We start from the raw sequence: 14,746 nt of genomic DNA, 5'->3' as shown, positions 1-14,746 counted from the left end.
TCTGCTATCCCTTTTTTTGCTTGAGCCTGTTTTGTCCCTCTACTTTTGGCATCTTTCAATGAGTATATATTCTAGTGCCATGACTTGCATAAGCATAATGCTCACTTGTATTATTCAATTCTTAAAAAACGTTACGGTCGTTGGGTGCCATAGTCTTGATTTGATAAACCACACCACACACGAAATTTAAAGATAACGTTAGTAAAACATATTTAGTTTTTCGATTTAGAATAAGGAAATGAGTGGGTAATCAAACAACGTTTGGTTGAAGTTTTACTTGCATTGCAAATTATATATGAATTATGTCAATGACAAGGTGACGAAATCAACAACTTGCAATTTACGTAACCTTTTTACTAGAGGATTAGTCGATAGCTAGACATTGCAAATTAAATCTTACATTATATCTGCGGTATGGACAACAATTTGAATTCATGCTTATTTGAATTAGTGAAGACATAAAAAAACAATCGTTTGTTTAGAGTACAGGCCCAACCTGGGCATTGGTGGTTCTTGTCAATATAAGTAAATTATTTCAATATGTGAAAGGTGAGTTAAAAAGGAATACATTTTGAGAAGAGAATATTTTTACGATTCTTTCTACAATTAAGAAAAAATATATAAAAAAAGAAAATTGTGAGATAAAAATAGGTGTTATAACAAAGAAAAACAAAAAAAATGTAGAATTTATATATAAAAGTAGTTTAAAATATATTTTAAAATGGTTCTTTCAAATTTAACTGTCCTATAATATTTAATTGGGTAAATTTAAATTTAACTAAAAATTAATACAGCACAAAAAAATTATTCATATATATTTTTGTACCCCTTTATCTCATTTAATAAGAAGTATCTTGATTTGAGAAAGAAGACCCTCAACACCTCTCCATCCATTGAATATCTTAATATGGAGGGTCTGCTTCCTCATGAACCAACAATTATATATAGTTTTCCTAAACCAACAAATTCTCTTTCTCATACCATTTTCGAAGAAGGTTGTATAGGAATGTCGTTGTAAAAGTGGTAACGGGCTTCTATACAAACTAAAGGAAAATTGGAATGACTAATTATGATGTGGAGGTGTGCAATTTTCGAGGTTAAGTATATATTTTAGGGAATTCATTTTCTATATAAGGTCTAGTGGGTGTTGGGATAAGGAGAAAAATATGTTTTTCTTTAATATGTACAACCCGTGTGAATTAACTGAAAAAAAAAAATAGTTGTGGAGGGAGATGGTTGATCTCAAGCAAGCAAAAGGAGGGGTGTGTTGGTGTGTAGCAGGGGGCTTAAATCAATTAAGTGTTAGGGGGCATATAAAAAAAAACTTGTGAGGGGAAAAGGAAGGGGCAACATCATATTTCATATTAATTTGAAGAGAGATCGATGTGGTGGTTTGAGGAGTTTATTATTGACTTATAAGTAAAAACTAAAGAAGTGGAACATGGTACATGTGGACAATTAAGCTTGATGAAAGGATCAAAATGACAAAGGACAAATTACAGATGTGGAATATGAAAAAGGTGAATTGTCTTATTTAAATTCTCAATCAGTAGATGGTTACTTAAGAGGATTGTACAGTACAACACACTTTTTTTTTGTTTATCACACATGAGATGAAACTTTCTATGGCAAAAGTCTCAAACAATTTGGTTGAAGGAGAATGTTGAAAATTGTTAGGAATAGAGGACTAGCTAACTACACTAACCTATATTTGATAATTCTTCTCTGATTCTTATTTTCTTTCCATGGTATATTTATAATGATCATACAATGGATAAGGCTTGACACTCATGACCCATAACAGAAAAAGATAACAATGATAACAGAATAGTGGAAACATGCTAGTTTGTTATAATTGTGATAGTGTTGTCGGGGCAGTCAAGGAGAACAGTGAACGACCAGGAGCTGGACGATCGTAACACCACTGTCCCCAAAGTGCAGACCCGTGCCGGTCGTGGTGGTGGGGAGATGGTGGCGGGTGTGGCGGAGGACGTCGACGCTGATGATGGACAGAGCAAGAGATTGAGGGGCGACGACGTGAATGACGACGAGAACAACAGGTGCAAGAAGGAGCCTGATAGAGACAGAGCGAGAGACCGTGATTGCGAACATTCCTCTGGTCGTCACTAGCATGAGAGGGAGAGAAATTGAGAAAGGAGAGACGTGGTTGTCGGCGATGAAAATAGATGGAGGCAGCATGCTTGAGCATGCGTGACTTCATTACGGAGCTTCCATGGAAAGCCGCCATGGCAAGTGATGCTGACTTGGGTGCAGGACTAGGTGGCATGATTATGCGTGACTTCATTACGGAGCTTCCATGGGAAGCTGCCATGGAGTGATGCTGACTTAGGTGCAGAGCATGGAATCGGAGTTGGCATAAGAAGGGGGGTCTATTAAACAAGTGGTCTCAATAACTTAAGAGGGGGTGAATTAAGTTTAAAAATTTCCCCTAACAAATTTTAATTCTCTCTTTAAACGAAATATGCAGACTTAATAAAAAAAAATAAAGAACAATTCAATTGATACTTCTTAAAAATTGTTAGGAACAAAGGGCTAGCTAACTACACTAACCTATATTTGATAATTCTTCTCTTATTCTTATTTTCTTTCCATGGTATACTTATAGTGATCATACAATGAATAAGACTAGGCAGTCATGACCCATAACAGAAAAAGATAACAATGATAACAAAATTGCAAATAACAGAATAGTGGAAACATGCTAGTTTGTTATAATTGTGATAGTGCTGTCGGGCAAGGCAAGGGATATGCTGGTATCCTCTGCAACCTCTTGGGCCTACTCTCCCTTTGGATTGTATTGTTATCAAAAACTCAATTTTTTCATTGGTGTATCCATACGAGGAGGCAAAATATAGGGGATTGAGCAAATTGAGGAACGATATATTAGAATTCTTTAAAAATGCATTTTGAAATAAGGTAATGGCCAACAACTATCCTATAATAGAGAGTTTATTAGGAAAACTAAAAAAGAAATTACCACTTAGCTACCAATGTTTGTAGTTGTGAAAAGGTAAAATTCAACACTTATCTTTTGATTGATTGACGATTAACTTTGATCATTAAATTTCAATTCATTAAACCAAAACTAATAATAATAGTGACGATGAAAGTGATGACGATGATGATGATGATTATAATAATAGTGATGACAACTTTAGTAATATTAGTTATGATGATGACAACATTGATAAATGATAGTAATGACGATGAAGACAATAATAACAATGATGATGACAACAATGATAATAATGTACTTAAGTGAATTTTTAAGTATCTTTTTTAATTTCTTTCTTATGTTTTAAATTTAAGAAAATTGATATTTATCATTTTTATTTGCACCTAAGAATTTACTCTCATGAAACGTCTCCCATGTATTATAAGATCTGTATTCAACATAAATTATTTTATATATATTTGTAACAACTTTGATATATAAACTTAAAATATATTATTAATTAAATATTATAATTCAAATCATTATTATTCAAATGTTTTTCAACAAAAGTATCTTGAAAATAATTACAAGTTAAAAAATTTTATGTAACTTTTTTTAATAATTTTTAGAAAAATAATTTCATAATAAAAGATAATTTATACAACTTATAGTTGTAATTTTTTTTATAATTTGTAAAAAATTAAAATTTACTATTTACAAAATTCTCTCTATAAAAATAGAATAATTATATTGAATAATTGTTAAATAAATTATAACTAGGAGCAGTAGAAAAGAAAAGAGTTTAGAGAAAATAATGATCATATCATCTATATGTATTATTTCTTAGGGGTATTCATGGATCAAGTTGGTTTAAGGGTATTCATGGATCGAGTTTGTTTGGATTTTATTTTTTTCCCTAACTTGAACTAAACAAAACCGATGTTGAACGGGTTAATTTGGTTTGGATAATCAAATATCCGATAAAAAAAAACAATAAAAAAATCTATTTCAAAAATAAAATATAAAAGTTGTACTACCAATGTGTAGATAATCCCATGACATATATCAAATTAGTCAAATCTATTGCGAGGAGGTCTCAAGGTCAAAGTTGTACTACCAATGTCAACTAGGTGGAGGTTTGAAAGAAGCTCATGGCGTTCACAACCGTCGTTAGGAGGAAAAACAACGACTGGATGAGACTCTTTGTGTGTGCGCCACACTTGGTGTGATGGACATAAAATGTAAATGAGATACATAAAACAACATAAAAATATAAGTAATTTCAATATTTAAAAAATAATAATATATGTCTGATTTGGTTTGAGTTAGTTTGGATTTAACAATTCTCAATCCAATACACAAATCAATTACTATCGGTTCTAATCGGTTTGATTCGGGTTGGATCCAAACTAAAAAAATAAAAATATAAACCAATTTAATTGGTTTGATTTGGATCATCAGATTATCTGTTGATTTGGATTAATGAACACTCCTATTATTTCTAAGAGGAATAATAAAGTTATAGATAAAAAAAAGATAATTAAAATGTTATAATAAATAAAGATAAGAATAAAATCACAAAAGATATTGAGAACCACAGATAAATAAATAATTGATAAAAATAACAATGTTTTTTTTTTTAGTCTTAGAAAACAATCTTTAACAACAAAAACTAAATTTTTTTATTATGTGTTTTTATCATTCATAGAATTATAAAATTAGATGGACGAAAATAGTTAATTTCATAAATATAGCTTAAACAATAAAAAATATTACCATGTAAGTAATATGAGCTTCCTTGATTGGGCCTAACGGGCTTATTTTATGAAGTGATCTGAGTTTTTGTTTTTTTTAAATGTTGAATTGTGATTGTTGATAAGCCTATTGACCAACAACAAATATTGATAAGCCCATGTGTAAAACCCTAGTTACAGATTAGGGTGCTTGTGTTGTGTTCGGTGAAGTGAGTAGTGAAGGTGCTAAATCGAATCGAATCGAATCTCCGAAGATGGCCGCGAGCGATCGCACAGTGTTGCAATTCTCTTCATCATCTTCTTCTTCGCAGAGCTTGTCCGCGAAGGTCCACCCTCTGGTCATCTTCAACATCTGTGATTGCTACGTTCGACGCCCTGACCAAGCCGATCGTGTCATCGGAACCCTACTCGGCTCCGTCCTTCCCGATGGAACCGTCGATATCCGCAATTCCTATGCTGTTCCTCACAACGAATCTATCGAACAGGTTCTTCACTTTCTTTTTTACTATTAATTGTTAATTCATTATTATCAATAATAATTTTAGTATATATTTGTTAGCCGCTGCTATACATATGAGGAGTTTAGTTCCTCGCCTGGATCTGAAACTATCGATTTTTTTTTTCTCTTTTTAGTATGAGTTTTAATTATTTAGTTCATGTTTTGATTTGTAGGATTTGGCTTCATATTTAGGTATATTTTTGCTCCAATTTATTTCATTCATTTGCCAGACAATGCGTGGCATTTTTCTCATTTTGCCTTTTTTATTTTTTTTTAGAAGTTTATCCAAATAGGACCTAAGCTTTTATTAATGTTATTTGTATTACTATGCTCTCTGTTCTTTTTAATTGTTGCTTCATACTTGCAAGTTGTAATTGAACAGCACGTGTGGATGTCACTAACTTTATATTGGAAATTTTGGTGAATTCTTCGTTTAGATTGTTAGAAGGAGGAGATGGAATGGAATGAATAGTTGGCATTATTTGGATTTTTTAAAATAGGTGGAATGGAATTGAATTTATTTCACTTGTCTCAACTGTCATCTAATACTTTTTTTTTTCTATGGGTATGTGATGGGATAATTCTAATATAAGTCATAATACTACTATTCCTTATACTTTCCAGACAATGGAATGACATAGTTTTTCTGTTTATCATAAAATATCCAAATAATGCTATATAATTTTATTTCATTCCATCCCATCTCTTTCCTTCCCATTTTAGTCATTATTAGATATCTGAGCAATTGAGGCTACTTTTCCCACAATATAAAGAAGTTCTATTTAGATTGTGAAACTCGAAGTGGAAGGAAGTTAGAGGAACGCACATTTCATATTTGTAGCCATATCCTACTAGGTGAAAGTTGGTTCAGGTCTCTTGCAGGAAAAATATTTGTATAGTTTATCATCTTTTGAGCCAATGTATTTCTCTTTGTCAATGAGTTTGGTGATTCGAAGTCAATTAGAATGAGTGAACCACATAGATTTCTTCAAGAAAGCGAAAAGTTTGCATATTAATATTAGCTTTAAATTTAAGATATTGAGTACTTATATAGTGGACACTAATATTTAAAAGCTGGGAAAAAAGTTGCATAGTTAAAATTTACTTTTTGACTCAATTATTGACCTTTTTCAGTCATCCTTTTAAGTGTCTCTCTTCTGCTTGTAGGGTCTTAAACATCAACTAAATTATTCTGTTCTCACTAAATAAATGATTTTTGCTTATTTTTTTCTCCAGGTTGCGTTGGATATAGAGTACCACCACAATATGTTAATATCCCACCAAAAAGTGAATCCAAAGGAAATCATAGTAGGATGGTAATTCCAATACTTTTTAAAAGTCTATCCCCACCCCCCCCCCCCCCCCCCCCCAAAAGGTTATCAAAATGGTATTTTCAATGAAGTGTTGGCCCAGAAAACTTTGAAATCCATATGGCCTAGGTTAAAAATGTTTACATTGGTTTCTGAAAGGTTTATTTGTTTGGCATTGTATTTGGGTGGAGGGCAATGTGCCATTTTCACTCTATGTTTTATAAATGAAGTTGGTTTTGTTGCTTCCTAGTGAGAGAGCTTCAGTTATTAGTATAAAAATGTACTTGAGAGCTGTTTTAATCCTATATTGTTTCTTCTTTTGTCCCCCCCTCCCTTTCTTATTGTCTCAGACTCTCAGTAGGATCCCTGTGTTTCTTTCTTGTTTTCTAGGAGAAAAAAGCAATGTTAACTTTGGTTATTTATGCAGGTATTCAACCGGTCTTGGAGTAACAGGTGGTAGTGCATTAATTCACGAGTTTTATTCTCGAGAAGTCCCCAATCCCATACACTTGACGGTTGATACAGGATTTACAAATGGAGCGGGTACTATTAAAGCATATGTGTCTAACAATTTATCTCTTGGAGAACGGCAAATTGCTGCACAGTTTCAAGAAATTCCATTGGATCTTCGTATGGTGGAAGCTGAGCGAATTGGATGTAAGTAATGGTCGGACGTATCATTTGAATCGACCTCTCTCTTTCCTTTTGCTCACTCTCCTCTCTCTCTTTCTCTCTAAACCTTTAATTTTATTTCGTATTTAATATATTTGCTAAAGCTTATGTGCTTACTTTCGTGAATGCATCTGAAGAGAAAATTGTTTTAAATTTCCCTCTCAATCAATTACTGGTATATCTGTGGCTTGTATTCTAGAAAAATATTGTCTGATATGGAGGATCTTGTAATTATTTTAGCTGTTAATTATGCAATAGTTTCACATTGGATTGTGCTGAAAGGATCTAGTCTAAATTACAAATTCTGCTGTGCTAGTTAAAGTTCTGTGGGATTATTGAGAGTATATTGCAATATTTATATGAAAAAATGTATTTGCATTACTTCTGTTGTATTCATACTGTGATGTTTCAGTGACACTGTTTTATCTTCCTTAATTAGAACTTCTAGTTTCACAAGATGGCTTAGGTTTATCGCCCTTATTTTTTTGTTATACTTCATTGAGTCTTGAAACTGAACATTTTCACAAGATGGAATTGTCTGTCCTCCCATTTGACCTGGGTTCTCTTCAGGAACGACAAATTTGTAAACCGTTGTCTCTTTGTTTTAGTCTTTTAGGGTATGAATTGTGGGTGCTTTCACATCCCTTTGTTAAATGTCTGGTTGGACGTTTACTTGGATGAAAGTTCATAGTTTAAGTAAGCTGTCCATTTGTTTATATTCATAGCGTAGAAGAAAATTCCTTGAAATTTTATTTTTATGTTAGACTTTTCTAATTCTCTCTTCTCTACCACTTAATGACAATGGTGTATCAGTATCATCTTTTAACTATCGTTTGCAATTATTTTTATTCTATAAAAATGGAACCATAATGTTCTTTATTTTGAATGATTTTAGCTGTGATTTTATGTTTATTATGGTAATGGCAGTTGATATGCTGAAGGCAACCGCAGTTGACAAAATTCCCTCAGATTTAGAAGGGATGGAAGCATCAATGCAACATCTGCTAGTCTTGATTGATGACATCTACAAATATGTTAACGATGTTGTGGTATGATATTGTTGCCTTTAATCTCTCGCATTTTCATCTGAGATTGTATTATTAAATAATTTTTCAACACAGGAAGGGCTAGTTGCACCAGACAACAAAATCGGGAGATTTATATCAGATGCTGTAGGTTCCCTTCCCAAATTGTCCCCATCAGTTTTTGATAAGCTTGTGAATGACAGTTTGCAGGTAAGATTATGCTTTGTGTTAGTGGTTTACTGGGAGTTCTTATTTTTGATGAAAATTGTGAAACACGATGGAACAGATTTTACTTCTTATATTACTGGCTTTTTTGGCAAGTCTTTTCAGCTTGCCTTCCATAGTTTGATTGTGCTGACACGGGTGTTTCATCCATTTCAGGATCACTTGCTTTTGCTGTATTTATCTAGTATTACAAGAACGCAGCTTAGCTTGGCTGAAAAATTGAACACAGCTGCTCAGATTCTGTGATTCTTCCGCTTGTTTATTGCCGAAGACAAATTTTTCTGAGAGTTTCCTTTCTTGTCATATTTCAAGAAACGTGGAATGTCATTGTTTTATACTTCACTTTTACTTTGCTTATTTTTTTGTGTTTTGTGCTGGTTTGCATAGGTAAGTTCACTTATTGTCCAAGGTATGCAGTGTAGTGTTCACTTGTTAATTTAATCTTTATTTGAAAGAAAATGAGCAAAAGCTTTTCCTTCATTAAATTATTTTTTTCATGAGATTGGATATAGTTTGAGAAAATTTAACTGTTTCTTTTAGAAGTTAATTAGCAAAAATTTTTTTATTCAATTTCTGAAATTAGAAAAAAAAATATAACAACTTTTTGTTGAGTCCCACTTTCATGTATAAAGATTGTTAGATTGGCATTCCTTTGAAAGTATTATGTGATTTTAAAGTATATTTGTTGTAAAGTTAGTTCTTATTAAATAAAACAATGTTATTGAATAATTCTTTTTTTCTATTACTGGTGTATTTTAATTAAAATCTAAATTGTTTTATTAAACTCACATCTCATTTAAAGGAAGAACATATTTTTTGAGGCACCGTCAACAAAAGAAGCAACATTAAGCTTCATAATACTAAAAAAAGGCACCGTCAACAAACATTTATGCAAAATATGGAAGTAGTCTCACCATTCTTTGGAATGGGTCTAAATTGGAGAACTTTCTTCCGCAAAAAGATTCTTTCCCACCTTACCTTTTTGTGCTTTGAATGGAGAAGTTGGCTCTCTTAATTAATCGGTCGTGGTGAATAATGAATGAATTCCCTATAACTTTATCTAGCGGTGGCCCTCCTTTGTTTCACCTCCTGTTTGCTGATGATATATTGCTATTTTTCTAAGGTTATTGAGCCCCATATGTAGGTAGTCTCTTCCACTTTGAATGCTTTATGTGCAAAATTTGGCCTTAAAGGAAACTTAGCAAAATCCCAGTTTACTTGTTGGGCATTCTTGGAATCAAGCATGCAGCTAATATTACACTTATCTTTGTTCTTGGAAGAACAAGTCACTGAATAGGGCAGGGCATATTTGTCTTGCTAAGTTTGTGCTTGCTTCTATTCCTACATATACGTACTATGCAATCGTTTTGGATCTCACAGAGAGTTTGTAATACTATTGATCAAGTGTGTAGATCAATGATTTGCAATAAATCATTAAATCATTCTTGGAAGTTGGTGAGTTGGAAAAAAATCATTAAGCCCAAGTATGCAGGTTGTTTGGGCATTCGAGACTCTCGGGCAGCTAATGTCTCGTTACTAGGCAGGTTGATTTGGGAGTTTATTCGGAATCCGAATAAATACCTCCATAATGAGATGGTGCATCCTATGTTTGGCGAAGTATTATTTGAACTATTTTTTAACTTCGATCAAGTTTTGGGCCTCCTTTTGGCGCTAGTCAATCTAGCTTTTGGTAGTGTAACTGGTTGGGAACATGTGCCCCATGTCATACAGTTGATTTTACGCAAATTCATGATATCAACCTCACTATGACTAATTTATGGAATCATGGTAATTAAAATTTACAGTGACGTAATACAATCAGTGAAGTTCCAATTCCTGCCCATCCTAGTGGAAATGATACATACTATTGTCTGGTTAGGTAATAATCAGGGTATCAACACAACTTCTTAGGCTTATAGTTGGTTTTTGCACCAACCCTCCAACTCTCATCCTATGTGGAAGAGAATTTGGTGTCTTGCTGCCCCTGTGAAGGTCCGCTTCTTCCTTTGGCAAGTTACACGCAATGCACTCCCCACTAACAATAAATGGTAAGATTGTCATTTAGCCGATAGTGCATTTTGCATGAGATGTTTTGCAAATGAAGAATCCACTTTTCATGTTTTCGAGGATTGTCCGCATTCTAGGGAGGTATGTCTTTGTATGGGTTTTGCTTCGACTACCCTTCTTACGTGCCATGATATCCAGCGTTGGGTCTTGACTATAACTTCTTACAAACCATCTTTACTTATTTTTGCTACCATTTGGTGCTTGTGGAAATGGTGCAATAACGTTGTTTTTTCATATGAGAATTTGGGTGTTCAGGCCGTTTGTGCCATGATTAGGCAGATGAACACCGATTTGGATTTGTACTATTTTTTAATGCCGGTGTAGGTTTTTCAGACATGGAAGCTACCGAGCCAAGCTTCTATCAAACTAAATAGTGATGCTATGGGAGGGGGTGGTGTGCTTCGAGGGACTCAAGGAGAATGGTTATTTGGTTTCTCGAAATTTTATGGCCCTAGTGACCCTCTTTGTGCAAAGTTTTTGGCTTTAAAGGGTGACCTCTAGAAGTGTTGAGATTGGGGATATATATACTCTGGTGGAGTGTGAGATTGATTGTTTAGATGTGTTTAATATTAGTGACACTCTAAACAAGTTTTGCAATGGACATGCATGCTCACAAGGATGTCTTATATGAGGTAAGGATTCTCCTCAAGCACCCATGGGAAGTTGCCTTTCGTCACATGCATCAAAGCGTGAATACTGTTGCTGACAGATTAACAAAGTCTGGGAGCTAGCAGGGACTACATTTCTAATGATTTCGTGGTCCCCCACTCCTGCAGTCCTGGATGTTTTTCTTTATCATTCATCTTGCAAATTGGCTTTACCCTAATATATCTTCATTGCGGACAAAATTTAAAGCACTCCCACCTATTCCAAACATCCACTTTAGCCTAGCCTCCAAGCTTACCAACAAATAACATAATAGGTCATATTTCATTTAATCACCCACCCCAATAATTGATTAATATCAATAAAAGAACAATCAAATAAACAACTCAGGTTACTAATAATCTCACGTCTCACTCACTTGATGATGAGTTCAGATAACATAAATAAATTAAATATGAATAGAGATAGGGACTATTTAATAGGTTGTACCATAAAATAATTACAATAAATTAATCAATTATAATTGTTGAAATCAATTAAAGTAAATCAACTAAAGTCCACACTCATTTTATATTATTTATTTAAACTATGAATAAAGTACCGTGGACCTAAGATATTATTACGGGAAGTTTACAAGGTTTGGACATGACCCTGAATGTGGAGAGCTCAATTGATGTAATTGGATATAGCTTTGTCCAACCACCATCATATTTCGACTAAATCCGCGGATACACATACTAGTTTTGGTTTAACGCCCACGTAATCCCCTCATGGTCTTGATGAAATCCTTTGTGACATATGTCACCGGATGTTTTGTAGGCATTTCCAAGGATTGCTTTCAGATAATTTCTTGCATAAAAGTTTAGTTTAATCTCAGATTAAAGTTAGAGCATAGGAGGCCTAAGATAAATTTTAAAAAATAATTAAAATAACGTTTGATCATCAATTTTACATTATTTTTTTAGATTTTTAGGCCACAAAATTATATATCAATGTTATATAATAAGTTGTTCTAATATGTACATATGCCTGTGTACATGTGCATACAAGTGTGTTTGGTGTAATCTATAATTTTATATCTTTCAATTTCTCTTTTAATTATTTATTTATTTAACCAAATAATTATTAAAATATTAAAATATAACACAACTATATTATTGTAATATACATTTATACTTGTATTCTGAATGGATGCTTTAAGGTCTTACTATCTACACCACCATGTTAGAGCATGATTCATTGGTGTACAGATAACCCCATAAGTTTCAACGTGTTGAGTTTGACCAATATGCATAAAATTGATTCTGTAGTGCATAAATCTAATCAAATAAACAAAAATAAAAGAATCATTTTCTGAATATTATATAAAAAACTATTGATCGGGTGGTGAAAAAGTTACCAACTGTGGCTAACATATGGGCGTTGGGCGGCAATTGGATGGTTGAGCCGAGAGATAGGTAGATGGACATAGACAATTGAATTGAGAAGTTTTGTGGTATTTGTGGCCCTAGTAGATTATGAGTGCAAAAGACTGTTGGTCAAGTCAATGTCAACTTCTAATAGTAGTTAGATCTCATGATAGAAGAAGGTACATGGAAAAGAAAGAAAAGTGTGAAGCAAAAATTGAGGTAATTCATGATGAGCGTAAGCTCATTCTTTGTTTCAGAATATAATTAAGGCTAATCCTGACTTTGTTGTTTCCTTTGCTAGTAGAAATGCCAATAATCCAGCTCACACTTTAGGTAAAATGTCTACTACTTTTCCTAGTCAATTTATCTCTCAATTGTATTCCTCAATGTATTGAGTCCATTATTACAATGAAAAAAAAAAAAAGATGAGGTATTTCAGTAAAAAAGGAAGAGTAAATTGTTCCATTTTAATTTCGGTGGAAAAGATGGAAATGTATTTTTTTATTATTGAAATCTAATGATTGTTAACTTTTTATGGGAACAAAAGAAACAAAATTAAGCTTCATAACTAGTTAAGTTAACTGTGTGATGCATGAGATAAGAGTTTTTTTAATATTAAATATAATTGTTTAATTAAATTATATGTTCTGGAAAAATGATTAAAGCAAAGAAAACATAATTTTTTATTTTTGAATTGTCATCTCCACATTGAACTAATAGATTATTCAAAAAGTAAAATCACTCAAAATATAAGTGATTGCCCTTATTCTAAATGTTAAAGTTTTCATCATTTTATCCTTCAAATATTCTTTCAGCAAACTCTACCTTCACATACTTCATCTTAAAAACTTTAGGAGTTTATTCTTGTGTCTTCAAGGTCAATGCTTTTATATGATTCAACTTCAATTATTGTCCTCTTTCCTCGTGTCTTGTTGGTAGGAGTTTGTTCTATGACAACCTAAATGGTGTTTTCAATTTCAATTGAATCAAGAGCTTCAATAGTACTCAACAACACCGGGCGTCTAATATTAAAATAAACCCAAATTAAAATATTATATAAATATAAATGAAATTTTTATTTAAAAAGTACAAAAATTAAAATCAATAAATGTTTGAATTAATTTAATAAAAAAGAAAAATAATTTAACATATCTACAAAGCTAAATTCACCCAATCCTTAGCATGCATTCCAATTATAATCAAAACACTACTAAAAAAAACTGTTATTGATTATGCATGTTCAACCACGGTTGTTCCAAAATCATCATCGTTGAATGTGCGATAACATTTTTGTAAATAGAACCAATATTACAACAACGGTTTTCATGAAAACGTCGTTGAAACGTGAAAACGACAATGATTTCTATAAAAATCGTTGTTGTTTTGATAATTCAAAGACGGTTTTGTGAAAACTATCTTTGAAGTGACCAACTTTTATTGAAAGACTCATGCCCTAACCTGCTTGTCCCAATTTGTTCACTCTGACACCATCAACCTGTTTGCGCACCTCCCACTACATCTATTCACTCTGCCTCTGATAGCATTGACATTATTGTCGTTGAATCCGTTGTCGTCATCGTGGGGGTCATGAGGGCATATTTCTGTGCTGCATTGGTACACATCTACTTCGTTTTCATTTAATCCGTTTTCCATAGTGGCCTCTGTTTTTGTTTTTGGTTTTGACCTTTTATTAGTTCATGTGTTTGTTGTTGCTTTGTTGGCATGCGTTCTTAGATTTGTAACCAGCTTAAGTTTGATTGTGGGTATTTGTTGATTGCTTGTTCTTTGTGTAATGATGATAATATGATATAAAGGGCAAAAAGTTAAGAGAAGTGTAGAATCAAGTGAAAATAGGTCAAATTAAGCAATGAATGCAAGATATATGTACCAGAATGTATTTGTACAAAAAGGAAAACAAAAGCAAAGTGAGTGTAACTCACTATCTAACAATGCTCGGTGGAGTACTTAAGTTAGTTAAGTGGCTTTGTTCTAACTTCTACCCCTTGACTTTAAGGCAGATTTTTTCAATTGCTGAGGTGCTTATCAATATATTTCTATCATAACATTATAAATATAAAAGGGAGAAATAATTGGACACCTAAGTTATCAGCATCACCAGCAATTATAGAAGAAACATAATCTTATTTCCCCCCATACATAACTATCCACATAGAGATGCTTAATTTCTTTTAATATGCAGGTAGGGTGTGAAACATTGCATTA

General features: G+C 32.8%; 1 protein-coding gene across 1 annotated transcript; it reads left to right on the top strand.

Moving 5' to 3' along the window:
- Positions 1 to 4,835: 4,835 nt before the first annotated feature.
- Positions 4,836 to 8,926, top strand: LOC100790913 (eukaryotic translation initiation factor 3 subunit F). The gene is made up of 6 exons (XM_003538404.5): positions 4,836 to 5,195; positions 6,446 to 6,525; positions 6,947 to 7,176; positions 8,119 to 8,240; positions 8,313 to 8,426; positions 8,598 to 8,926. The coding sequence occupies exons 1-6, from the start codon at positions 4,965 to 4,967 to the stop codon at positions 8,685 to 8,687; spliced, it is 867 nt and encodes a 288-aa protein (XP_003538452.1). The 5' UTR covers positions 4,836 to 4,964; the 3' UTR covers positions 8,688 to 8,926.
- The last annotated feature ends 5,820 nt before the right edge of the window (positions 8,927 to 14,746 follow it).

This window comes from Glycine max, chromosome 11, assembly GCF_000004515.6.
Source record: "Glycine max cultivar Williams 82 chromosome 11, Glycine_max_v4.0, whole genome shotgun sequence".
In the NCBI taxonomy this organism is placed as follows: domain Eukaryota; kingdom Viridiplantae; phylum Streptophyta; class Magnoliopsida; order Fabales; family Fabaceae; genus Glycine; species Glycine max.
This window is presented reverse-complemented; position numbering and strand designations above follow the sequence as displayed.